Here is a 27,896-nt window from a genome sequence, read left to right as displayed (position 1 = left end):
CTGGGGTGGGTGAAGCGGTGCAGTGAGCCCCAGGACACGACTGCCGTCCACCGTGGCCACCCTCGCGGCCACGGTCCCTCAGAGCCTGTGCCAAGTGGGGAAAAGAGAACGCGGCCCAGAGCAGCGACGGGACCCCCTCGTGAGGACAGATGGGAGCCTTGTGCTGGGGGCCAAAGATGGCGAACGCCGTGACAGTGAGCTGCGCGGTCCCTGGGGAAGGTCAGCGGGGAGGCCAGTCCTGGGGCGGAGGGTGCGGAGGTCCCCAGGGCGCGGACACCGGAGGGGCGGCAAGTCCGCCTGGGGACAAAGAAGGCAGGAGCCCCAAGGGCCGCATGCTTTCTGGCCAGGACTCGACAGGCTCCTCCCCGGGCCTCCAGCCCTTGGTTCCAACCGCCCAGCGCCCCACCGACGACCGTGAGCACACACGTGACCTCTCGGACACTTACGTTCTCAGCCACGGACAGGGACGGAGGTGCACAGCAGCCCGGGAGGAGCCCACGGTCACTTGGAGGGTGGCGGTGGTGCCGGACCGCGACACCAGCACTCCGAGCAGGCTCCGGGGTGAGTGTGCACCAGCTGCCGGGTCGGGTGTGAGCAGCGAGCCTGGCGGCACGCGGCACCAGGCCACGGGGGTGGGCAAGTCTGAGGTTCCCCTTCAGCTTGGGGTGGGGGCACACGAAACTCCCAAATCCCTTGACCAAATTAACTCCTTCACTGAACTGGGCCTCGGTGGCTCTTCAACCAGCACGACGCTCCAAGTCAGGTGTTGCCATTTTTAAGGTGGGAACTTCAATTTTAAACCAAGCGACAGTGAACACAAGTAACAATTTTACATGACTTTTATTTAATAAAACCACATATTTACAGTTCAAAAAGTCCTAATTTGATAGACTTTACTAAATAAAATTAAAGGTTAACTGTACAGGCAATTAAAACATGATATGTAGCAAGTATTATCAGGAATTTTTCTATCAGCAAACTATTTAAAATAGTCAAAAACTGAGCAGTTAAAAAGTACCATTTAAAGTGAACAATGTTTCTAGGTGAGCTTTCAGGGACCGGTGGGGACGCAGCTTTTGACCCTAAAGTGCCAGACGCGCCAAGGTCCCGAGCCTGAAGTCCTGGAAACCGCGGGCACAGGAAGGGGAAAGTGCAGACTTCCAAAGGGGCGTGGCATTTCTAGTCGTTTCCGGCTTTCCTCGGTGGTAGCGTCCAACAGAGATGCCCGGCCGGGTGCCCTCTGCAGCGCTCTGCGGAAAGGGGCCACGGGACCCTGCGTGGGGACTCAGGACCCCCGGCCTGTGAGGGGGACACATCAAACCGCAAGACCTCACGTGGTCCCTCAACAGGTCACGAAAACCTCTTCCGAGCTAAAGATTCGCTAAGGATTCCCGGTCGGCATGGGATCCCGTTTAAAAACTTAATGCATCAGTAGTGACGTAAATCGAAAGAGATTTAACGTCCAACTGTTGGGACAGAAAAGGGTTAAGGGCTGGGTTCTGAATGCACGTGACGTCCCACAAACGCGTTCCGCGGCAGTGGCACAAATGCCCCTGTGGCGTCGCTTCCTGTCCCGATTTAGGAACATCTTTATGTACAGTAAGAAAATATATACATCTTTCCGGACAGAACGCCCACATCACGGAACGCAAGTCAGCACGTGTGGGAGGAACGGCCGGGCCGGGCGAGGGGCCGGCTCAGTGTGGGTTACATTCAGCATCGCGGTGTCCGGGGACGGCTGCGTCTGGAAGCGCAAGACCTCGGTGAAGACGGGACGCCCCCCTCCCCACCCCCAGAGGTCGGGAGAGTCAGCACTTGAAGGCTGAGGCAGAAAGTGTATCCAAGATGATCTACAACCTCCTGGGAGAACTCGGTTAAGCAGACACGGGGCGAAGGCAGTTCGAGAAAACAGGAAACACGGAAGAGGGCTGGGGTGAAGGGCACGAACGGGGCCCCGGCTCCGCAACTGGCCGTCGCACCTGCGCGTGTCGGCAGCGGACGTGGCGGGCACGGAAAACCCGTAAGGGCGAGGTCACGGTCGGGCCCCGGCCCCCTGCCGGTCTCCTTGCCGCATGCCTGCTCTCGGGGCCGAGGGCGGACGTGCAGCTGAGGGGGCGGCGGAGGGCCGGGCGCAACCGACGGTGCCCTCGCCCCGTCCACGGACACTCGCACAGCCCGGCTGGCACGCGGGAGCCGGCTTCCACACAGCTGCCCGTCCTTTGGGCTAGTCCGTGTGAAACCGCTCGTGTCTTTGAGTTTGGATAAACAAAGCTCTTACAACAAAATCGTAAAAGTCAGTCAAGGGAAAGTCAGAACAAGAAAGCTGCCGGCTGATGAACTTGGGGGAAACCAGCTAACGTGGGGAGAGGCGCACAGGACAGACACCGAGAGCCCCGAGTGGCCCGTCGTCCGTACCACTGGAAGCGTGCGGCCTGCTCATCGGCCCTCACCTCGGTCTACCTTGAAGCCGAGTACGTGAGGAGGGAACATCTGGTACCAGGACCGGTCCTGCCGTTTAGCTGACAACAGAAAGAGCAGCAGCCCGTGACGCAAGAGAGCAGGCTCCCCGCCCCCCCCCAAGCCGCCTGGCCTCCGCAGATGGGAGGCGTGGGGGTCCTCCCGTGCTCTTTCCGCCAGGTCTCGGGCCGTCCGTGTGAGCAGCTCTTCCGCTCAGGAGCTGGAGGGCGCAGCAATCTCGGAGAGCACGGGTACCCCGGAACCTCAGCGTGCATGGGACTCGTGCTGGGATTCTGTCAAGGCCACGATGGAGAAACGCCAACCCAGAGGTCAGGTCGAATCCCAGGGAGCCCTCGGGCACTCGTGCGTGACCGCCCTGGGACAGCCCATTCTCCTTTCCCGCAAGCTTGGGTAGGTGGGCTGTGAAAACATCACCTCCAGCTCTGGACAGGTCGTCCCGGGAACGGAATCGACAACCCCTTCCCTACTCACGTACGTAAATGAGCCAATAACCTCTCCGAGGCCTCCCCGGGAGGATTTCTCACACACCTTGGCTAAGGAAGACTGTAATGTACTTTTCATGAGTTGACATAAAAGCATGACAATTTAATTAACTTTCGCTGAAATAAGATGGGGGAGGGGGGGATTAGCCACTGCCTTAGGTTTAAACCATGCAGAGTATGCAGTGTTGGCCCTGGTCAACACTGGCTCATCTTTCCACCGAGCTTCTTAAGGCTAAGCCTTGGTGTAGTTCTTTGAAAGTTGTTTGTTTTGTTTAAGGCCAACTCCAGTGTTAGGATCAAACGTGAAAACAGCCCGTTCTCGTCCGCGGTCAGCGCGTGCGTGCGTGCGTCCGAAGCCACGCAAGGTGCCACCTGGAGGTCTGCTCGGTGCCGAGCGCGGGTCCGCCTGTCCCCTCAGTGTCTGAGCGACGGGCTGCCTTTCTCCACGTCCCGGCTGTCCTTCTGCAGCGCGGTCAGTACCTGGAAGCACAGGGGACGCCCGTGGGTGATCTGCAAGGACACTGGACACAGGTGTGGTGACGGGACGCACGGCCTCCTAGCAGGGGCCTCTGCCTCCCCACGTCCGCCGCTGCCCTGTTCTGCCTTCAACACCCGCAGCCAGGGCCCTCTTCCAGACGTGAGAATCCAACCGTGCCGCCTCCGGCTAACGTCCTACAACCATGTCCCAGCAGCCACGGTACCAATGTCCACACGGGGCTACAGGGCTCTCCTCCCACATCCGGCTCCAGCCCCCGGGCTCACCACCCCCAAGCCAGGCCACCCGCTCCAGCACGCCAACGAGCACCCCTGGACCGTTAGCAGGGCCGCTCCCTGCCTGCCTCTCCGCTTCAGCAGCAAACCGTGCTAACAGACCCGGGCTCTTCTGGGGCCCTCCCGAGCTTCCCCAAAGTCACTTGGCTCCCAACTCTGCGCTCTCTCGGCTGTTGGTTAACACCTTCGTTTTTAAAGACACTACATTCCACTGCGACGGCTTAACACAGCAGTGGCAACAGCACGGGCTCCCTAAGTCGGCGCAGCTCGCGCACAGCGGCTGTTAGCACACAAGCAGCCCCGCAGTCAGGCACCTGAACGACGGGCGCTCACGAGATCGGCTGTTCAAGCAGCACACACGTTCCAACCTGGATCTGCCTGATTCCAGAACCAAGCGCTCATCTCCTGAGGCCAGGCCCTGTGTGACTTCAACTGAATCACAAATTACACGGGGTAGAGCAGAAACATCTGCAGGTTTCCAATAAATCGCACGGAAAGACTAACGGTAGATAAAGGTCCCCCTGTCCAGCTCTGCCTCCATGGGACCGCCAAGCAGACGCGGACGTCTACTGGTTTTGGAAAGCTCGTCAGGGTCTTAACCCGAAGCGCAGCATTTGGGAGAATGTATACAGACCACAACTCCTGTGGGACTTAGAACGGTACAAACTCGACGCCCACCTGCACCCCCAGCATCAGGCCAACGACTATCACGATCCCATTATTAGAAAACGTCCTACTGTTCACGAGCCTCTGACCTAGCTTTAACCAAACATTTTTACCTTGTCCTAAAACACAAGAAGCGACACAGAAGACCTGGGTTTCCTCCTTCCCTGCGTGTGTGTGTGTGTGTGTGTGTGTGTGCGCCTGTCGGCGGGGGGGACACATGGGGATGTGCGGGCTGGGTACCAGTGACAAGCAAAGGAAGGTCGGCAGACCCATGACTGCACGTGTAGACAGGAGGCACAGTCCCACGAGCTGCACGAAGGCTGCCAGGGAAGGCCTCGGGTCACTGCCGCGACTTCAGGGAACCACCGTGAGCAGGTGCGTCAGGAAGGCCGCAGCACACCCTCCCACGCAGGGCACACGGCCCAGGCAGTGCCCCCCTTCAAACTCTCAACCATTCTGAACCTGGGGCCCCGTGTCTTCATTTCGCACCGTCCGCTTATTTCTTAACCAGAGGAAGGCTCTCTCTCTGCCTGTCACCAGATCCCTGCTAAGCGGACCGCCAGTCCCACTCACACACGAGCCGAGCGTATCCTGTCCCAGTTTTACTGAGGCGTACTTCCTTACCGCGTCATCTGTCCGGTGAGAGCGTACCGCTCGCTCAGTGGCGTGTAGCGTGTCCATCCACGTGTGCGACACTATCGCGGTCCGCTTTAGAACGTCTTCACCGCCTCAAGAAGGACCCTGCGAACTCCGGCCCCCGCTACCCTGCCCGATCTCGCCCACTGCCTGGGGGACCACTCACCTGCCCTGGACTTGCCTATGAGCGGAATCACAGGGCACGTGGCCTTCAGTGTCTCGCTTTCTCACACACAACACACGGTTTTCAAGGCTCACCCACGTATGCAGCAAGGCAGCACGTATGCAGCATTTCAGAAATGCAAAGCCCATCACCCTCAGCACAAAACAGGGCCTCTCCCCGCCCCCAGTTAAGACCAGGGGAGCACCTCATGGTGTTGCCCAAGGTCCCGTCACAACAGCCGTGCTTCTCCCCAAAAGAGCCAGACGGGAAGGGAGTCTGCCAGCCAGACCGAACAGCACATCACAGGGCAGCAAGGACAGAAGGGGCCGGCTCAAGGGCCAGGACAGCAGACCCAGGTGACAGGGGAACTTCCCTCTGGTTAATCAATGTACTCCATTGTACGCTTTCAAAAGGGTGAATTTTATGGTACATAAATTACATCTCAATAAAACTATTATAAAAATAAATAGGCCGCTGGAGCCTGATCACCTTCGCAGTATTACAACCAAACATAAACACCCGAACACGATCAAGCCGGTGGATCTAACAGTCACTTTACAGGAAATCGCCCGTACTGAAGACCACGGTCAACACCCCTGCAAGGGTACAGCCAGCAAGATCCAGACCCTAGGAAACCCTGTAGATCCAATGACCTCATTTCTTCAATAAATACAGAAGGAGGGATAAAAGGTGGGGTAACCTATATATTAAAATAAAAACAGAAGACTAAAAAGATCTTTCAGCTACCGGCAATGTGGTAGCTGGATCCAACCTTATTTGGATCTTGATTCAAACTAACTGTAAAGCCACGGATACCTGAGACTGTTAGAAATCTGAAAACTGACTGGCTGACAAAGATGTAGGGTCTGTGATCTATTTTATTCTATTTTAATATGGATTTAAAATCTCCCACTAACACACTGTCTCTCAAAAAATAAATAAACATTTAAAAAATTGCTTAAAAAAAATAAAGGTGGCACCTGGGGGAGGGGGGGGAGGCTCAGTCAGTTAAGCGTCTGACTTCAGCTCAGGTCATGATCTCATAGCTCGTGGGTTCGAGCCCCGGGTCGGGCTCTGTGCTGACAGCTCAGGGCCTGGAGCCTGCTTCGGATTCTGTGACTCCCTCTCTCTCTCTCTCTCTCTCTGCCCCTCCCCTGCTCATGCTCTCTGTCTCTCAAAAAACAAACGTTAAAAAAATCGTTGAAATCTCCCACTAACACAAAGGGTAAATGAGGGATGTGCTGTTTGGCATACACAGGGGAGTAGAAACGTCCACAGATAACTTCCCAGTGCGACCTGCCGCTCAGACAAGCTTTGAGCCTGTAAGGCTCAAATAAGCCCGTAAGAAGCAAGGCTTGTTTTTTCCTTTTTTGCCCAATAAAGACTTGGAACCAGACAACACCGGCTAATCCCCCAGGGGAAAACCCTAGACGGGACGTCCAGAGGAGGTGAGAGGGATCTAGAAGGAGGCCCAGGTTGGACTTGCTCCCACAGGGCAGCTCAGCCACTCCCCCAACTCAGCCACCAGAGGGCCAGAGGACACAGCCCAGGGGAGCCACCCTTCAGCCCTCCTGCCCTCCACTGACCGCTGAGGGCAAGCATTTCGCCTTTGTGGGTCTCGTCTGTTGATCAGCGATGGGGGACAATCCCTTCCGCCCGGCGCCAAGCACAGCAGTGGGGGTGGGGGTGGCGGCGCCTGGTTTTACCAATGCCTTCTAACCTGTGGACAGCATAGTGGTCCCCCGGCGCCACTGCAGAATGGCTGAGAGGCTTCTGTTACCCGCCCCTCCACCTGTCCATCCGATGACCCCCCGTGGCAGAGCCCAGCCTCAAACCCAGGCTCCTCATCTCCGGTCCAAGGAGGACTTTCTTTAGAGAGGGCTGGTTTCTCAAAAGGCAGCAATGAGGGGCGCCTGGGTGGCTCGGTCGGTTAAGCGTCCGACTTCAGCTCAGGTCATGATCTCGCGGTCTGTGAGTTCAAGCCCCACGTCGGGCTCTGTGCTTACTGCTCAGAACCTGGAGCCTGTTTCAGATTCTGTGTCTCCCTCTCTCTCTGACCCTCCCCCGTCCATGCTCTATCTCTCCCTGTCTCAAAAAATAAATAAAAGTTAAAAAAAAAAAAATTTAAAAAAAAAGGCAGCAATGAACTTCCTCAGTCATGCTACTGAGCCAAACTGCTCTGCAGGGAAAAGAGAACGAAGGATCCGTTTACCTGAGCCCACTTCTTGTTTCGACTTTGCATCTGAATTGTAGCTATGGAGGCGAAAACTTCCTCCGCGGGCAGGTCCTCTGGGAGCCTCGTAAGGAACTGGGCTATGTGAATGAAGTCCATCTTGGTCAGGATGTCCTCAAACAGCTTCAGGATGCCCAGGGCCGTGCGGAACAGAAACTCCTCCCCGTCACGACAGAACACATCCCATATGCGACAGGCCAGGTCGAGGGGCAAAGACTTACTATATAAGGTAAAGATCCTGGAAAAAAAAAGTTTTGAGTTTTTCAGGGTTCGGATGGCACAAAGAGTGAGTTCGGAATTCAGGCCTAACTCGTTAAGAACACTCCCTGAGTCAGTGATGTTCATACTGAGACACAAGGTGCGGGGGTCGAGGCCCGCATTCATTCTGAAGGCCGGTTTTATTAAAAAAACACTATCGGCTTTCATGGAGATTCTCTGTGCCTTCTCTATATTGCTGACTCTGACTGCATCCATTCAACAAGTATTTATCGAGAATCGACGATGTGCTTACTCTGTGGTAGGCGCCGGACCCAAGGTTAAGAGCTTAGAGTCTCAGGCAAATCGAAACAGTCAACAGAACCCTGTAACCAGCGTAGGCATGTGCGCGTTACTTCTCAAGAGTGCTGTGTACTTTCTCCCCCTGGGAGTCTGTGAAGGAACAAAGCAACCTCTTCCACGAGAAACCGATCTCGTACTTAACGGAAACCATCAGGTGAAAAAGTGAAGCGCACAGGCACTCTCTTAAAATACGGTGACAATTACCATCCAAACTACCCAACAAATACCATCTTGGGTGACCAACTGCATCCTCGGGTTTAAGCATTTCTAACCCGGAAAGTGCCCGTGTCACAAAGCGAGGCGAATCCAAAGAGACGCAGGCCAAACGGATTGTCTGTGAACCCACCCTCCTCCCTCAGCCGGGAGACGCAGCCCGGGTGCCATCCCCAGGACGTCTGCTGACCCCCAGGACCAGCCAGATGCTCCCTCTGACCCTGGGGCTTATAACTCGTGTTTGCCCTGCTGCTCCCCACAGAGACGCTCAAGAGCAGGGACCCTGGCCAATTCCCTCCAGGCGAGCATGTGGCACAGCACCCGGACGTCTCCGCCGAGTAGGTAAGTGAGTCGGCACTCCGCCAATCTGCTCTAGTGTGCCAGACGTTAGCGGCTCTCGCCACCTCCTCCCCAGCAGCAGTGTTCATCAGAAGTGGGGATTCTCGGGGCGCCTGGGTGGCGCAGTCGGTTAAGCGTCCGACTTCAGCCAGGTCACGATCTCGCGGTCCGTGAGTTCGAGCCCCGCGTCAGGCTCTGGGCTGATGGCTCAGAGCCTGGAGCCTGTTTCCGATTCTGTGTCTCCCTCTCTCTCTGCCCCTCCCCCGTTCATGCTCTGTCTCTCTCTGTCCAAAAAAATAAATAAATAAAAATGTTGAAAAAAAAATTAAAAAAAAAAAAGAAGTGGGGATTCTCGGGGCGCCCGGGTGGCTCAGTTAAGTGCCCGACTTCGGCTCAGGTCATGAACTCAGGGTTCATGAGTTCGAGCCCCACTCTAGGCTCCGAATTCTCTCTCTCTCTCCCCCTTTCTCCCTGCCCCTCGCTCACTCTTGCTCTCGCTCTCTCTCAACAATTTAAAAAATGTGACAAAGAAGTGGGGCTTCTCAGTTGCTGGGGCACGTCCCCTTGTCCCTCCCAGAGAATCGCCCGTCCACGGTTTCAGTTTTCCCTTAGTGCCCGTGCCAGCTCTACACACACAGGGCCCGTGAAGGCACCGGGGCTCCAGTGTTGGACTCAGACTACGGCGCTGCCCTGGTCAGAGAGTAACGTCCAGCCTCCAACAGCAGGACTCTGCTTCCTATGATCGATGCCACCGGAAAGTTTGTGCCATCCTGGCAAACGCGCTCACGAGGCTCCCGCGCACGGGCTCTCCTGTCTGCAGTGAACTCCAAACTCTCACGTGGCAGCATGCTCAGCCCCAGAAACAGCCTTTCCCCCAGAGCCCAGAGGAACACTTCAGGCAGTCTGGGGCATGCATGCAAAAGAGCATGCTAATTAAGACCCCAAAATATCCAAGGCTACCAAACTCTAACAAGAGTTTTAAGGAAGGCATAACAATTTAGATTTCATTCGGCCCAGACGATGGAACAGGCAGACAAGTGTCACAGGAAGGCCCTACCTCATACAAACCACAAGAGCTAAGTTTAAACTGAGGACCTATTCGGGCGCCTGGGTGGCTCAGTCGGTTAAGCGTCCGACTTTGGCTCAGGTCGCGATCTCGCGGTCCGTGAGTTCAAGCCCCGCGTCGGGCTCTGGGCTGACAGCTCAGAGCCTGGAGCCTGTTTCAGATTCTGTGTCTCCCTCTCTCTCTGACCCTCCCCCGTTCATGCTCTGTCTCTCCCTGTCTCAAAAATAAATAAACATTAAAAAAAAAAATTAAAAAAAAATAAAATAAACTGAGGACCTGCTATGTGCCGGGCACTACAGCGGGCACATCACAAGCACCCCCACTCAACAGCCAGAACCACCCTGGGAGACGGGTTCGGTTAGCTCATTTGACCACAGGGAACTGAGTCCCAGGTCCTGCCACCAGTAAGTGACACAGCCAGGCTGCGAACCGGACTCCAAAGCCCATGCCCTAAACGACCGGACTGCTTGCTCTACACGGTACCGGGCGAGACACGTTTATCTATCTATCTGGTTATTTATTTTTAAAGATTTCATTCTTTTTTTCTTTTTTTTTTTTTTTATTTTTTTATTTTTTCAACGTTTATTTATTTTTGGGACAGAGAGAGACAGAGCATGAACAGGGGAGGGGCAGAGAGAGAGGGAGACACAGAATCGGAAACAGGCTCCAGGCTCTGAGCCATCAGCCCAGAGCCTGACGCGGGGCTCGAACTCACCGACCGCGAGATCGTGACCTGGCTGAAGTCGGACACTTAACCGACTGCGCCACCCAGGCGCCCCTTTAAAGATTTCATTCTTAAGTAATCTCTATGCCCAATGTGGGACTGAAAGCCCACCACCCTGACATCATCCATGGACTGAGCCAGCTGGGTGCCCCAGGACACTTTGTTTTTTAAAGTCATAACAAGACTTAAGCCTGAATTGTTAACATCTCAAAAACGGGAAACCATTTTATCATTCGGTCAAGAAAACACAGTTAAAGAAAGATCCAAGAGACTTTTTTACGTTTATTTATTTATTGTTAGTAATCTCTACAGAGATTAATCTACAGAGATCAAGACCACACGTTCCATCGACGGAGCCAGCCAGGCGCCCCACTTTTTTTTTAAAGTTTATTTATTCATGAGATCCAAGAGATTTTTTTGTTTCTAGTCTGAATCTAGAGAACATTCTCAGTTCTACCTACAAAACACACATTATTAACGCTATAAAAAAAAGTGCAGAACTAACCTCCTCCAAGATACTCTCTCACCTGCCAGTTCATTCCTGGAAAGCAAACCCTTGACATCTTAAAAGCAGCGTCTTAATAAAAAATTATCGGAAAACAGACAAAGCAACAGGCAAAGGGCAGAGTAACAACGAGAAAAATGCGTCTGACGTGACCTCCCTGGGTTCAGATTCACGTGCGCATCTCCACAAACTACTTTAGCCGTCCTGAGCTTCGTAAAAGTAAACATCTGAATGATCAGGAACGCCACGGCCAGTACCCGCCACGCACCCCTGCTGAGGCCTCCCGTCCATCCGTACCAGGCCCTTCCGCTGCTGCATGCGGAAACTGCCCACACCCGAGCCATTCTGACGCTGAGCAGATGGGTCCGTCCGTGAAGGTAAGTACCTCTGAGCCTACTGCTAAACGCTAATCTCTGCGTTTTGGTGACGAGGCTACGTGGCATCAGACAAAGGGACAAAGTTCCCCGCCCTCTGGAGCAAACGGGATAAAGTACCCAGCGTGTCAGACGCTGAACAAACACAAGCAGGGGTAGGAGACACGGACTGCCGGCCTGGATGCGCACACACGTGTGAATGCACACACACACTTCTCAACGGGATGGACGAGGAAGCGGCGTGTCCATAAAGCCCTGAAAAAGAGGCCACAAGCCAAGGGAGGGGGTCTGGACGGTGTCCAGCCAAAGGAAGGTGTCCCCAGCTGTGAGGAAGGAGTGAACCTGGCACAGTCGAGGAGGAACAAGGAGGCCGCTGGGCCGAAGGCAAAAAGAGCAGAGGAGAGAATTCCTCGGAGAAGCCCGTGCGGACCCGGGCCCGGCACGGGCGGGCCTTACCGGCGGCTACGAGGTCTTTGGGTCTTATTCTACGTGCAAGGCAAAACCGGCAGAGGGTCTGACCAGACGGGGCCCCGGTCCACGGTGCTGAGACGTGCCCGTCGCGGACACGGGCCTCCCTGGGCAGCCACTGAAACCACCCAGGCGAGGTCAGAGGAGGCAGGCCGCAGTGGAGGTGGCCAAAGCGGAGGAACTCTGGTCTCCGCGGTGGATAAATGCAACAGAGGAGTCAAGGACGCTGGGTTTCAGCCGTGCAACCTGAAGGATGGAGCTGTCGCTTAAGGAGACGTGGGGTCTCTGGCCGCGTCAACAACGTCAAGAGGTGAGTGTGAGGACACGCGGTCTGAGTGTCAGACGTCCAAGCGGCCAAATGATTTCATCCTTTATTTAGGACCTGGAGTTCAGGAGGGCTCTGGGCTGGCGACAGTCGGTGCAGAGATGGTACCAAACAGAGGCAGCGTCCCAGCATCAGACAGGGAAGAATGACAAACGTTGAACTGATCCCCGACACGTTCCCATGTAGGAAAGTGGGCTGAGCCACACTGCACATCATTCACCGTTTTACGTGCAGACACAGAACCGTCAGGGCCCGAACGTCACACCTTAAATAAAATGCGCCTTTTAAAGACAACATTTTGTAAATCGCCTCTCACTCTTAGAGGCCCGTTTCCGGGACCGTGGGCTTGGCCTGGTTTCTTGCCCGGTGCTGGCGCTGAGCCCCGTATCTTTCCCAACAGTCACCAACCTCGGCCCGCAGAGTCTCGGGGACGGCACGGTCCGGGCAGAAAGCCACGCACTCCTTCATCACACTCAGCCCCGAGATGGCCCCCTGGTCTGCCCTGGTCTGCCCTGGTGGATTCTGAGGCTTTCAGCAACCAGGGCTCAGCCCCTCGCCCCTCAAGCCCAGGGTCGCATGGCTCCGTCCCCTCGGGCTCCAGGGCAGACACCTCTGTCCGCTCACCCTCTTCCCACCCCTCCTGCAGGAGCACGGCTCCCACGGAGAGGGGCCTCGTGCCAGTGTCAACCGCCTGCTCCACCAAGACCACTTCTGACCCCACACTCGCAGACGCTTGCCTGCATCTGAAACCATACTTAGCTTCAAACACCTGTTGTGAGTAAGACGCTGAAACGGTCCTCCCCTGATTGCCTCTCAGGAGAGGGCGTTTAAGCAGGCACCGCTCACGCAGCTCAAGAGCGCAAGCGCTCAGCTCCCGCTCCACCAGGCTCTGCCCTGGCCCCACAGCGGGGTCGGGGTTGGGGTCGGGGTCGGAGCAGCAGGAACAGGGGGGCTGCTGTTTGCACAGGGCCCTCCCGCCCTTCCCGTCTCCAGCCTTTCGTGGGCTCTCACTGTGCCCAGTGTGCTCGGCTTCCTCCTGCTCCAATCCTGCACCGACCCGGGAGGGCACGAGGGACAGGGCCCCAAGGCCTGCCCAGGACGGCTGCAGGGTTCTCCCCGTGGTAGCAAAAGAGCATTCAAGGCTTCTTCTCCTCTGGACCACCGAGGATGACGGCACTTTATACCAAAAATGGTAACTTCAGGGGCGCCTGGGTGGCTCAGTCGGTTAAGTGTCCGACTCTGGATTTTGGCTCAGGTCGGGGTCTCACAGTTCATGAGATCGCGCTCCAAGTCAGGCTCTGCCCTGACAGCATGGAGCCTGCTTGGGATTCTTTCTCTCTCTCTCTCTCTCTCTCTCTCTCTCTCAAAATAAATAAACTTACAAAAAAACGATTAACTTCAGGTATAAATTCAACGAACGCAAATTAACGTTATTTCTGTGTTGCTGAACTAAACAAGTGGCTGCAGGCTTATAAAGGACACCAAACACAGCTTCTGTGCATCCGTCTCCCCCATGACGTGCGGAAGGAACAGGCCAGCTTCCGAGGCCTCCCAACTTCCAGAAAACATCCTTCCCTGCAATGTCTGTTCTAACTGTTCGTCTGAGCCTGCAGGAAAGCAAGGAGGTTCCGAAGGGGGAAAAGGGGTTCTACTGCTTCCAAAGCCTGGCTCACTCTCAGAAACCAACCCGACCCTGGTCCACCCCCAAGGGCCTGGCGCAGGCAAGAGCTGGCGGGGAGTGCGGACTTCTGTTCTGAGTGCTGCTTCCTACGGTCTACGCGGCTTATCCGATTTATCCTCGCTGCAACTCCACAAGGACGTACAATCCTCACCCCCACTTTCCAGACTAGGAAACTGCAGATAAAGGGCGGCTGTGGAGAAGTGTATCTCAGCCCGAGGCACAAGAGCCACCAGCGGTCTTTGCTGCAGGGAAGCCACAACCAGAGACCCTCAAGGCCCCAACTCCCAGCTGCGCCCAGATTCTCCTAGGCCTACGAGCCTCTGCCCCCGACCCCCTACCTCACCACGCACTCCCCGTGTTCGTAACAGACTCGGCCGAGCAGCTAGAACAGACGCTGAGAAATGAGGAGCTACCACTTAGCCTGATTAGATTTTGTGAGAATTAAATACATTAACATGCCAAACATAACGTGCATTCATTAAACACTGGGAGGCAGTTACTTAAGGCTCTGTTCCAACTCAGTCAACCAGTCCGATCCCCAGCCCGATTCTGGAAGCAGTCACGTCCATCTCAGTGCCCCCAGAGCACTTTCTAACTGGGCCCTCACGTCCCAGCCCCCAGCAGGGCCGGGCAGGCACCGGGCAAACCACGGGAGCCCCGCACTGTACCGCAGGCTCCGTGTGCGGCCAGGCTGGGGACGTGCCGGTGACACACGGGCTGCGCAGGCCCTTCCTGCGAACGGGCTTCTCACCGCAGGCTCAGACCCTCCCCGTCCGCGCACATGCGCGCGCTCGCACACACACACACACACACCGATGAAAGCCCCGGTGCACGCCAGATGCTAGCCTGGGCACTTGGGAGCTCAGCGAGGCAAGCCTTGCTCTTGGGGCGCTCGTAGGTTGACCTCTCACCCAAAAGTCAACATCCACAAATAAACGAGTACAAGCTGCAACAGAAACTAAAATCTGCCAACTTTAACTTCACCCTGAGCCTGTCCCTCAAGGTAGAGCTGCGGTGTAACGACGGGCTCTGCAAGGACCCCCGGACGCTAATCATGACGCGGACTGTGCCGCGGATTCTTTTACTAATCCGAGATTACCGCAAAACCCACTCACATCTCTGGAGAATTCTGCCACTCGACAGCGACAAGGAACAGTCTGAAGAGTTCGACGGCCACGTGTCCGTCCTCCCACACGGGGCCCGGCACTGGCCACACGGAGGTGACTAAGCTCGGTCCGTGGCAGGAACAGCAAGAAACAAAAGATGCCCTCAGAGTGGGTCAGGGCTGTGATGGAAGGAGGCATGCACTGCAGGGGTGGAAGGACAGAAAAGAACATTCCGGAGGAATGACTCTCCAAATGCGCCAGGTTAACGGCCTCTAAGCTAGAATGTGATCATCGCAGTGCAGAGACCCCATCCTGGGAATAAAGCAGGAACAATTCCCAGCTGGCCTCCGGTGGGTGGACAGCGTGGCAGGAAAGAGTTGGTCCTCTTAGTGCCCACACAGCTCACCCAGGACACTCGGCCGGCCAACCCAGATGGGGCCCTCGACCCTGGGACACAGAACAGGCCAGAGAGCCTTCGTCCTCCGGCAGTTAGTAACCGGAAGCCTAGGGCCACCCCGGTTTACAGCACACGTCAGGTGCGGCCCCACCGCTCTGGGAAGGTGGCAGGACACACTGAAAAGGCAAAAGCTGAGCGCGACCAGCCTGGACGGCTCACTACAGGTGGGACCCCGGGCAGGGGCCTCAGGGGCCTCCTCTGGGCTAAGATGTGCTTACGCCTGGCACGGACACCGTGAGGACAAAACAAACGTCTCCGCAGCGTCAGCTTCGAGGGCAGGTCCTGAACAAGACGTGCTCTTCCCTTGGCTTCCTCCTCGCCGCCTGCCCTGTCCCCCACCTGAGCTCCTACCTGTGAGCGCCCGGCCAAGACCCTGACTCACTGCAGACCATCAGTAACCGTGGACGGCGAAGGGGAAGTCTGGAAAACGTGGCTTTTCCTGTGCTCAAGTCAACCTACCTCCCAGCCCCTGCTGCAGCCGCAGACACAACGTCCTACCTGGTCCTTACTCTAGAAAGCAGTAAAGCAGGGGCCTCACCAGGGCACCGGGGGCCGCGTTCACGAGGCATCGGGCGCCACCAGGACCCATCGCCACGGTCTCAGGAGTGGAATCCCTGAGCTACCTTTGCACCTAGACAGCCTGCACCGGCTTCAGCTTTCGTCACGGACGGTCTGGTCCAGGCGTTCCTCTCCCCAGGCGCATCATCAGCGCACGGACGCGATCTCCGGAGCCTGAGCTACGGGACCCAACGCTCGGGTGACACTGCCTTCCCACCAAGTCCCTCAGAAGGACTCGTGGGACAGCGCACGAGGTCTGGAGCGGGAACCTGAGTTTGAACGCCAGCCAGCCGTGGCCTCGGGCAGGCCACGCTGCCTCTCCGAGCCTCGCTTTTCTCATCTATAAAACGGACGTGTCACAATTCGCTCCAGGAGCTTGTTCTGAGAGTTAAGGGAAATCCTGTGTGGGAAGCCCTGCCGCCAGTCAACATGGTGCCCCTGACCTTTGCCCCCACCTGGATCATAACCGCCTCCAGACAGAGGAGAAACGAACGGGTCCTGTTTGGAAAGGACGGTGCTCTTTATGCTGCCCCTGCTGACCCCGTCAAGATTAGTGCGCTGTGGGGGCACCTGGGCGGCTCAGTCGGTCAAGTGTCCGACTTCAGCTCAGGTCATGGTCTTGTGATTTGTGAGTTCGAGCCCCACGTCGGGCTCTTTGCTGACGGCTCGGAGCCTGGAGCCTGCTTCCGATTCCGTGTCTCCCTCTCTCTCTGTCCCTCCCCGACTTGCGCTTTCTCTCTCTCTCTCCCAAAAATAAACATTAAGAAAAAAAAAAAAGATTAGTGCACTGTGAAATCAATCAGAGTGGGTGACCTCCAGCACTTTTTTTATTGTTTTATTATTTTTAATTTTTTTTAATGTTTTTACTTATTTTTGAGACAGAGAGAGACAGAGAGACAGAGCATGAGCAGGGGAGGGGCAGAGAGAGAGGGAGACACAGAATCCGAAGCAGGCTCCAGGCTCCGAGCTGTCAGCACAGAGCCCGATGCGGGGCTCGAACTAATAAACTGCGAGATCATGACCTGAGCCGAAGTTGGGCGCCCAACCGACTGAGCCCCCCAGGCGCCCCAACACTTTTTTAAATAAATAGAACAGAACAGGAAATTTCAGGATGCTTTACACAAAACAAGGGCTAGGTATTGTCTGAAACTGGTTTCAGTCCTGTATACAGAGCGAATTTCTGGGCACGTGGCCACACACTGCATCACAACACAGAAATAATTCCTGTTTGCGAGTCAGGGTGAAAAAGTCTGAAAGACACTATTCCAGGACACTGTTCTCCAAACTTCGCTTTCAGCCTGAAATCCTAAGAATGTGAGTTGGGGCCCTAAAACAGGTAAGGCAGAAGTTGAAGACTCCGGTCTGGTCTGACCGTCTCCCAACACACCCCCACCCCCTCCCAGGGCGAAGTCACGGTTAGCACCGTGGCGGCACCAGCGGGGGTGCAGAGGGGAGCCTATCTAAGAGGTCATTTGCTAAATACAGGTGACCTGTGAGACATGCCAGACAGGCCAGCCCAGAGCGCCCCCGCCCCAGGGGTCACTTCACGGCCTGATGCTCACTACTCCAAAGCGACACCAGCTACAAGCTCCAACCCCCAAACCCTGGTTTCCGGCGAGTATTCAGCAGAGTCAGAATAACAGTCTCGGGGTTTAGGGTGGAGGCAACAAATGCCAAGAATCCCAAAGGCTCATTCCCAAGGGTGCAGGCAAGTCTGCTTTCTCTCAGGGCCTGAGCCTCGTTTCAGATGACCAAAAGTCAAACCAGCTCCAAATCCGTTACCAACAGTTTTAGATTCACTATGCGAGTGGTGCTGAAGCCCAAACGGGCCTTTGGGCCGAGTGACATCGTTTTCGTCTGCAGAGCCCCTCTGTAAGCCGGGCAGTGGCGTCACCTTCTAAGGCCCTACAAGGCGAAAGATGAGACAACGGGCTCGGAGAGGGTTAATGCCCAGCACATGGCCACGAGTCAAGTAACAGGAGAGGCTGGACCGGGGCTGAGTATTCCAGAACCACACTCCTCCCACCTCTGCTCCACAAGTCTGCCCCCAGACGCCGGGCTCTCTGGGGTGACATGCCACCCCCTCCTCAGGCAGCCACATCCACCCGTGTGAACCCCAGAACTCTCTAACACCTGCTATCTGTGTGTCTACTCAGATGTGCAGGGAGTACCTCAAAATCACTGCAGCCAAGCCAAATCCGTTAACCTCACTGCCCAATCTGGCCCGATTCGGGCCTCAGCTGGTGGTACAGACGTGCCCCTCACCAGATGGACAACTCTCGGCCTTGTCTCACACACGCACACCAACTCTCTCGGGGACCCAAAGCTTTCCACTCCCGGTCTCTCCGTTCCCCACCGTCCCCCCAGCTTCTGAAGCCTCAGTTCGAGCATTGGTCTTTTCGTCTTTATTTGTCCCTGCCCCCAGGCTCCCCAATAACCTAAGCCTCACTTCCGGATATAACCCACCTCCGTCCTTACCCCAAGCAAAAGCCCGCAAGCGTTCCCGCTGGCTCCATAGTCCTGCACCTAAGACCCACGCGACCTGGCCTCCCCACCTCTCTCACCTGCCCCCCTCACCCTCGGCTCTAGGCTCCAGCATCACCAAATGGACGGCCACGGCCCTGCTAATTCTGGACCACCGCGTGCCCACATCGTGCCTGGGCTCCAACTCGTGGGACACCTCTGTGCGCTGTGATCCCTAAGCCTGGGTCCGGGGCTCTGTCCATCTCGCCCTCCTAACAGCATGCACCTCACGCGGCACAGCCACCCACGGACACACGCCTTCCCTTCCTGACAGGGCTCCTGACAGAAGAGCACTGTGTCTTGCGCCCCACTCGTCACTAGGTCCCAGCAGAGAGCCCAGCACAGACCTGGGGCTTAGTGACATCTCGCTTGATGAATGGACACATGGCGCTCTGAAAACAAATAGGTCCAGGAAACCATTTCTCCCCTTGAGGGAATAAAGGAGGACAGTCAGAGTCATAGGTAGTAATAAGGTGAGAAAACACATAGGAAATTCAGTCTTACCAATCAATTAGGTAGATGTCTGGAGTTAAGTTGTTTTTCTTGAAATGAGCAAATAATTTCGGCAAATTTTCTTCAAAGAATACCTCAAATGCAGCAAAATAGGTCAACATCTGGGGAAATAATGTGAAATATACCAATTATCAGCACAGGTTTGCAACCTACAGAAGAAAGTCAACATTTTTTTTTTTAAATGTTTATTTATTTTTGAGACAGAGAGAGACAGAGCATGAACAGGGGAGGGGCAGAGAGAGAGGGAGACACAGAATCTGAAACAGGCTCCAGGCTCTGAGCTGTCAGCCCAGAGCCCGACGCGGGGCTCAAACTCACGGCCCACGAGATCGTGACCTGAGCCGAAGTCGGACGCTTAACCGACCAAGCCACCCAGGCGCCCCGTCTTGACGGGGAACTCATCACCGGGCTCGGGCAATTTCTACATCAGCGCCTTCTCTAGTCGTCACAGGGGCATCACTAGCTACACCGTAGCATCTCCTCAACTTACAGAGAAGAGAACGGACGCCCAGAGCGGTCACTAACTTGCCATCAGTGTGCGGCAAGGCTGGCCTTGAACTGTGCTGCGAAGGTGGAGTCTTTGTGGGCTCACTGTTCTTCTCTAAGAAGCAGGACCGATTAACCGTCTAAAAGAACCGGAGGCAGCGTGCGTCCCTCACTCACAACCCCAGCGCATCCAGAGGGGACAGAAGACTAACATGTGGCACAGGCAACGCCTTGGCTTAGAAGCGCTGCCCTTGTCACGCAGCAGGAGGCAGCCACGGCCCGTACCCCACTGGCATGTGCCCCCCGGCCCCTAGCGGGCTGGTACGAAAGCAAAGCGCACCGAGCAGGGGAGCAGCACAGGAACAGAACGAACAGCTAGAGCTGGATGAGAAACCCTGCACACCAGAGCCCGGTGGCCCGGTTCTGTCCCGTTTACCAGCAGGATGCACGAGGGCGACGGCACTCTGAGACCCAAGGGAAGGACGCGCTGTAAAGCAGTGGGCCCCAACGGGGGCGGGGGAGGACCCAGCCTCCCAGGGGGACATCTGACGATGTCTGAGGACACTTTTGATGTCACAGTAGCGGGAGGTGCGACTGGCAGGGATGCTGCCTGTCTCCCCTGAGGCACAGGACGCCCCCCACCCCCCACAGCTATCGGGCCCCAAGGTCCACAGGGCTACTTTTGGGAGACCCCATTCAACACTACGATTCCATAATCTTTCCTTAAACATATAAGCTAAAATTCTCAAGTTTATTTATATTAAGAAAGAGTGTATACATATGTGTGGGAGGGAGGGAGGGAGGGAGAGAAAGAGAGACAGAAAAAGGGAAAAAGAGGGAGGGAGGGAGGGAGGGAGGGAGGAAGAATCCCAAGCAGGCTCTACACTCAGCATAGAGCCCAAGACAGGGCTTGAACACACGAACCATGAGATCATGACCTGAGCTGAAATCAAGAGTCAAATGCTTAACTGACTGAGCCACCCAGGAGCCCCTAAGCTAAAAATATTTTTCTTAAAAAAATTCTCTTTTAAGTTTTTTATTTTGAGAGAGAGAAAAAGAGAGCACATGTGAGCAGAGGGGCAGAGAAAGAGGGAGAGAGAGAACCCCAAGCAGGCTCCACAACCAGCACAGAGCCCGGCACGGGTCTTGACCCCACAAACCTTGAGATCATGATCTGACTGGAGATCAAGAGTCAGATGCCCGAATGACCGAGTCACCCAGTTGCCCCCCTAAATTAAAATTCTGAAGTACGGTTTTTATTACAGGTTTCTAAACAGAAACCTGGGGTCTTATCTTCAAAATTCGGAAATTTAAATATAAATCATTTTATTATACATAAAAAGCTTTTTCCTGATGGTGAAAGTCTGTAAAAAAAAAACTTAAGAAGTATGGAAACAAAAGAGGACCATCTGTAAATACTATCAATGTTGTGGTTCACTTCCTTCTATTGTTAAATATGGTAGCTATTACGGCACATGTTCTATTTCAGATACTTTTGAAGAAAACTAGCTTTTTATCTTCAATAACTCTTCCACGGTACAATCTTTTTTTGCAAACATCAGTACTGCACTGGTTTGCTGCCAGATTTCGTTACTTTTCATTCATTTATTTTAATTCCGGTATCTGAACACGCTGTGCTGGATTAGTTTCAGACGTACATACAGTGAGTGATTCCATGATTCTGCACATTACTCGGTGCTAAGTTCACTCTTCACCCCCAGAACCTCTTCTCCACCCATCTCCCCACGCCCCGCCCCGCTATTGACCACCACTTTGTTCTCTATAGTTGAGAGTCTGTTTCTTGGTTGGTCTTTTTCCCTTTGTTCACTTGTTTTGCTTCTCAAATTCCACATACAAGGGAAATCACATGGTCCTTCTCTTTCTCTGACTTGTTTCACTTAGCATCGCACTCTCAAGTTCCATCCGTGTCTTCGCAAGTAGCAAGGTTTCATTTTCTATGGCTGAGTGATATTCCACTGCGCACACCTCGTTTTCTTTCCCCGTTCATCTGTCGACGGACACTTGGGCCGCTTCCATAGTTTGGCTACCATAAACAGCACCGCTATAAACACAGGGGTGCGTGTATCCTTTCAAGTTAGTGTTTTCATTTTCCACGTTCATATACCTAGTAGTCCAACTGCTGGAGCATACGGTAATTCTGTTTGTCATTTTCTGAGGAACCTCTAACCTGTTTCCACAGTGGCTACACCAGTTTGTGTTCCCACAATGGTGTAAGAGAGTTCCCTTTTTCTCCACATCCTGGCCAACACCTGCTGTTTCTACTGCCAGATTTTAAGTAACTTTCTGTCTCCCCCTAAACTCCCTTTTAAACTGTTTCCATTTTCATGATAATTTTAAATTATTACAGTTATAAATAATTATGTCAGACCATCCCTGTGCGTAATGCTTTGTCCATGCTTGTGACTTTCTCGGAACGGGACTTTCTTTGAACAGTTCTCACAAGCAGAATTAGACACCCATGCCACTTACCACTACTGACGCTCAGGACCGAACTGCCCTCCACAAGGACTCGTCAACGTCCTACGGGCCGCCATTTGTGCAGCAGTTTTGAAATGCTTCTTTTTTTAAACGTACGTGCTGCCTGAGCAAGAAATCCTCAGAGTCCTTAGGACATTAAGGAAGAAATATTCTCCAGCTGATCTAAACTATCAGATCGTTTTGGTCTAGAAGTACTGGTGACAATCATCAGCAAATTATCAGCCAATCCAGACAGCGCCCATTAAAAAGGCCAATGGGCTTGTTGAACGGGCGACTCTTCTTCCGGGCCGTAGAAAGCCCACAGGCTTAGGAAGCAGAACGGGTTGAGCTCATGCCCCTTCCACTCACCAGCTGCGTGACCCGATGGGTCATGTCGTTTCCGAGCCTTGGTTCATCTGCGCCACGCAGAGGACCCACCCCCAGGAGCAGGTGAGGGCGACTCCTGTCAGTTCCTTCCACCTATTCTGTGCCTACAGCAGCGTCTACACAGTGCGGCCTCTGTCGAATCAAGGAGCCGGTCTTAACCACGTCTACGCTCCGCGGTGAGCGCACTGCACGAAGCGGGGCCCCGGTGTGACAGTGGGCGGCAACGGAGGTGAATGAGGCGACGTTCTGTTTGACAGACCCAGATGCGGAGCCCGCGCCCGGCCTTCTGCTGTGCCACGAAGTGCATACATGCGGGCAGGAGCCACCCCTCCTCCCTTGTTTAAAGAATGTACTTTCAGAAATACTTCTGAAAGAATGTATTCAGAAACACATACAAACAAGAAATACATACAAATAACTATTAACCGTGCGCCTGGAAAACACATTCCCTTCCCCTCTGACGCAATGGTTAGCAATAGCGGGTTGTGTGAGGACAGGGTACCCAGGGCGTATATGCTGAAGATACTCACAAGGCCATGGTCCACTCGGAAAAACGCCATTTGACAGGGTTTATTCAAAAGGTTAGAAAAAGCAATGAAGGCATCTGCAGTATCTAGGTTCAAGATCAACACTGCCGCTATAAAGGACATGCCCTGGACCTGAGGGAAGCAGAGAAGGGGGTTAAACTCACGGTAGCCCCACAGTCTGAGCTGCTCTTTCTTTCGAAAGAGGAACCATCAACACCCACCCTCGTGCTAGAAAGACCCACACAGCCACCCCCCCCCCACCCGCCTGAAGTTGAACGGAGAGCCTCCTGGACCCTGACCTGTCCCTCCTCGGACGGCTCTGTCACATCAGCCTCCTGGCCCAACCCCTTCAGTCCCCGCCTCCGTCCCCACAGAGAACGATAAATGGACCTCCTCCCACTACACATCTGGCATCTGAAGTACCGCCCTCCCGAACGTAGCGTGCCGGTGCCGTGGGAACGTGCATCTAACTTAGTGTGTTAAATCTAAGACCATGCGCACGCACACTTGCTAAGCCACAGAAACGGCAGCAATGGCTTTTAAATGGTTACTGCTTAGGATCTTTTTAATTTAGTGCTAGAAAAAAAAAATCACGTGCAAAAAATGAAAATCAAACCCAATTAAAACGTGATGAGTGCCACAGAGCGGCCGTGTCAGCTCGATCCCTTTACAAGAAAACGGAGGCGACTCCATTTAACACGAGGCTCTCCAACCCCCTCGACCACAACCAAAAAAAAAATCTGAAGGCACGCAACCTGACGTTTGCAGCCAAGGTGGGCTGGGCAACATTCTGACTTTCTTTGTAGAGGAGAACGGTATAAGGTATTGAAACAGTTCACTTACATAACCCACATCCGGTCGGTAACAAGTATAAGCGCCCAAAATACTGTGCAACGTGTCATGGTACGGACCGCCCTAAAAGGATCAACACACCAAAAACAACACGTGCGTAAGTCTGGTTAGTACTCACGACGGCGTGTGACGGTGCTGCTGCTCCTGCCGCCGGTCACGCCGGCCGTTTACAGACGACCAAGCAGCGGCCAAGCACGGGGCTAGCAGCTCTCCACGCACAGCGCAATTCAACAAGCGGACTACCAACCCGCGGTTGACAAGAGAGGCCGCAGACTCAACCCGCAAAGCTGCTTGGAAGAAAGCGGGCAGCTCAGGCGTGAACGCCTCCCGAGGAAACCACCCTTCGCGGGCTCCCGCTGGGTGACTATCTCCCCTGCCCAGTTCAGAGGGCATGCCCGCTCCCCGCCCCAGGGTTCTTCGGGAGTGAGCGCCACCCGCCGTCCCGACCGGCCTCTCTGCCTCCCCTCCCCGGATTCTTTCGTGTTTCTCAGCACGGCAGCGTTAAGAACTACCCTCCAAGCGTCCAGGCCCGCGAGCGACCGTGGTATTCCAGACACCCTCCCGGTTCGGCCATCCCTCCCAGACGTGTGCTGGGGCTTCCAGTCTTCTAAGTGAGCGCAGAAGCCAGTACAGAGCCGCGTCCGCCGGAGTCCGTGTGTCCGAAGATGCTGCGAAAGCACCGGCCCGGCCCGCATCCCGCTCTCCCTGCCCGCATCCACCATGCGGCCTCAGTTAACTCGAGGAATAAAAAGCGTACACGCTGTGTGTGACGAGGAAGTCACTCTACAGGCGACTGCATGTGACTCAGAAAGAACGCCGTGGCCTCGTCCTTCACATTCTGGCAGGCGAAAGAGACACGGCCAAACCACAGGGGAACGAAGGGAGGAGTGCCCACGACAGGAGGGTAAACGAGAGAAGGGGGACGGGCAGGAACTCCTGTGGTGGCACCAAATGCCCCCCTGAACACGGGTGTGGACGGCCACCACCTGAGAAACACCAGAGGGCTACAGCGAACTTTCCTTAAAGGTAAATTGGTTCTCACTTAAGAATTTTTTTTTTTCAACGTTTATTTTATTTTTGGGACAGAGAGAGACAGAGCATGAACGGGGGAGGGGCAGAGAGAGAGGGAGACACAGAATCGGAAACAGGCTCCAGGCTCCGAGCCATCAGCCCAGAGCCCAACGCGGGGCTCGAACTCATGGACTGCGAGATCGTGACCTGGCTGAAGTCGGACGCTTAACCGACTGCGCCACCCAGGCGCCCCTAAATTGGTTCTCGCTTAAAGGACTTCCTGCCCTGCCGAATGCTACGTGTCCTTTCTCTGACAAAGATAACAGCTCCTGATTTTAGAAGCCCGTGCTTTGGCCATCTCCCCACGCTCTCCCCCTCCCACTGCCCTTTGCTTTTGTAATATTACGTGCTATAAACTTCGGAGCTGAGGGAACCACAGACTGAGGACACACCCAGAGGAACCGGGAGGAAAGAAAAAGGCCAACTTCTCTGCCATCTGCCCCGACCTCATCCGAGAGAGATCCCTAAAGCTCGTCTTCTTCGGGACACATCTCCCTGCACCGTGATAATCGCCCAGCGGATCTGTTGAGAAGGCTGAGTGCCCGAGAAAGACTCTGGGAGATCACTCTGGGTCGCCGGCCCTGGGAACGCCGGCCGTCCGCGTCGGCAAGGCGCCAGCACCTCCCGGGCCCCGTCCCGGCGCGCCCACCGCCCTTCTCAGCTACGCTGCAAGTGCGTCTCAGCACTGCCCTGACACTCCCCTTCCTCCAGGGTGTGGGCTCGTGGATCGGCCACAGCGGCCAGGAGGCGGTAAGCAGGGGCCGCAGCACCGAACTCCATGCTCTCTGTTCGACCCTTCAGCGAGGTTCTCTCCCGGGGGAAGCGGAGATGCCCTGCACCATCCGCTCTCTGATGCTTCCCTTCTACTCCTCCTTCTGCCCGGAATGTCTTTCCCATTCTCTGGTCCCTACCCCAAGCACAGCCTGAGAGCCCTTCCTCGGTGACCCGGTTCCCGACACCTCCCCCACGCCCTGGCTGCAGCTCCCCCGTGCTGGGACACACCCAGGTTTCTGCAAAGCCCATGGGTCTCTAATGTCTACACCTGCATGCCGGGCTCACTCCAGGTGGCCGGTGAACCATGTGTTCTGGTTCCCTAGCGTGTGCATGGCACGATCCTGGAAATGGGCCTGACAGAAGGGGATCGGGGATTCCCAGGTTGCTCGGCAGGCCCCAAGGGGAGTGCATGGAGGAGGCCGGGGACCCGTGTGGCAGCTGGTGCAGCGACCCACGAAGGATGGGCATCTGCACCAAGTAAGGGTGGCGGGAACACAGGACAGATTCGAGGATATTTCAGAAGCAGAACTGGCAAAAACCGTAACAGACTGGATATGGGAGGGTCCAACAAGCCCCCCAGGTAAATGTCTGCTGTCAGAAGAAGAGGCCTTCTGTTCCAGAATCCACTGCTGGCAGCCCTGCGTCCCGTCTTTGCAAATTCAGAAGCCCACGGGAAAGCCCCACGGGTCTCTTTCCTGCCATCCAAGAGAATACTGCATCCTGGCTCCCGTGGCTGGTTTCTATACCCAGTGGTGTCTGTCACACTGTCCCGGGCCATCTGCTCAGAAGCCCACCCTCACTGCAACCCGCGGCTGCCAAGGACTTCTGCAGCCACCCTGCCCCGGCCCACACCCCAGGCTCGACCACACCGGATCACGTCCTGAGTGGTGCTGTGTGCGGCCCCAGAACCGAAGCAGCACCAAGGGAAGCTGTCGGACGGAACAGCACACGGGGCCCTTCTCGTGCCACACCTACCAAGGCTTCCATAATACATTTCCAAAGGAGGCCAGAACGGCCTTTAAAAGCAGAGGCGTGGCCATGCTAAATGTCTGTTGGAAAGAACCAGTTCCCCTCATTGGTGAAGTCGAAACGTATTGACCTGACACTGCCCTCCCCCCACTCCCCCCCAAATCCCCTAGTATTTTCAAACTTGATTACAAACAGGTACAGTTTGGCGTCTATGACGTTTAGATGAAACATACTCAAAGCAACAAATTACCACCACTTACTTGCTGGAAAATGCAGAGGTTCGGAAACGTTCTAGAAATGTCCAGTTTAATAAGCTCCAAACTGGCTTCTCGGTCTGCTGCTGAAAACCCGGCATCTATCAAAAGATCAAGAGTCACGACACTGTCAGGGGCAAGCAAGTGCGAGAATCGGAAGGCTCTGAAGCTTTACAGGGATCAAACAGGGGGGCTGCTCTGCACAGGGACAGGGGCCCAAATGCAGCGTGAGCCAACAGACTCCACTCTGGGCTTCCAACAGTTTGTGGGGTTTCTTCCTGAAAAGCAACGTCTCACAGCCCCGTCTGATGCTAGGTCATCATTAGGTATCTTCCAGGGTCTGAAATCAAAACCTGACTTGATGTTACCTTACGTCAACAAGTGGGAGGGACAAATGAAGGACGATACACCAATGGCTCCAGGCCCGGGAAACAACAACACACGTTTACACGGTCTCCAGCATCGCTGGTGGGAACTCAGCCTGTGCGGCATTTACCGTGGGGGACACTCTCGTGTTCCATTTCTAAGAAGTGTTTACGGATGACTAGTTTCGTATTTTTTGAACTCCAACACTCATAGTACACAAAAAACCACGACAAGGTACTAGTTAACCAACCGAAGTCATCATTCCTGTGCATCACGGAAATTCCGGAAGCTCATGTGGCAAACGTGCAGTGCCCCATCTCCCTGGGGTAGTTCCCATAATCCTGCATGAGGCAACCCTGGACCAGCCCTAGGGGCCAGCCTGCCGGAAATCACGTGAACAACAGTGAATAAAGGAAACCCCCCGGTTAGGACCGGCCCTCTTGCACGTCTGGACACAAACACCCCACAGGAACTGGTAAATGCTTTCTCCTAAACGTTGTTTCTTCAACTTGTTTGCTCTAAAAAAATCCCTTTTCCTGTGAAGTTTTTTTGTAAATTTGCACCAACCACCATGCCTGTTAAGTAAACTCTGTTGGTTATGTAACAGATAAGGACACACGTAATTGACCAAGGTGGCCCGCGCGACTCAGAGCCACGTATACCTTCGTTCTCCGCTTCGGAGCCTCCTGTGCTGAAGGACCGCCACCTCTCCTTGGCTCGGGCAAGACAGATGTCAAAGAGCTCTGGAAAAGAAGCCCCGGGTAAGTGTCACATGCACATGGGAGTATGTCTCCTCACAGGAACCAGAGAGGACACTGCTGCCTGTTCAACCACAGACTGCACACCCATTCAGCCACGTACACAAGTCCCCCCAACGCGGCCAACGACACCAC

At 54.9% G+C, this 27,896-nt stretch overlaps 1 protein-coding gene across 7 annotated transcripts in view; it reads right to left on the bottom strand.

The window, feature by feature from the left end:
• Nucleotides 1-821: 821 nt before the first annotated feature.
• Nucleotides 822-27,896, bottom strand: part of TBC1D14 (TBC1 domain family member 14) — a 112,195-nt gene continuing 85,120 nt past the window's right edge. For 5 of the 7 annotated variants that reach the window (XM_011281956.4, XM_023253338.2, XM_019829799.3 and 2 more), the window contains 7 exons: nt 27,666-27,746; nt 26,644-26,738; nt 23,561-23,632; nt 22,721-22,849; nt 18,831-18,940; nt 7,409-7,667; nt 822-3,440 (listed from right to left, as the gene is read on the bottom strand). In XM_011281956.4, the coding sequence (XP_011280258.1) occupies nt 3,375-3,440; nt 7,409-7,667; nt 18,831-18,940; nt 22,721-22,849; nt 23,561-23,632; nt 26,644-26,738; nt 27,666-27,746 (812 nt within the window). In that variant the 3' untranslated portion in view covers nt 822-3,374. The remainder of the gene's footprint in view (nt 3,441-7,408; nt 7,668-18,830; nt 18,941-22,720; nt 22,850-23,560; nt 23,633-26,643; nt 26,739-27,665; nt 27,747-27,896) is intronic. The other 2 variants (XM_023253336.2, XM_023253337.2) reach the window with 2 other exon arrangements.

Source organism: Felis catus, chromosome B1 (assembly GCF_018350175.1).
Source record: "Felis catus isolate Fca126 chromosome B1, F.catus_Fca126_mat1.0, whole genome shotgun sequence".
NCBI classification, from domain to species: Eukaryota; Metazoa; Chordata; class Mammalia; order Carnivora; family Felidae; genus Felis; species Felis catus.
This window is presented reverse-complemented; position numbering and strand designations above follow the sequence as displayed.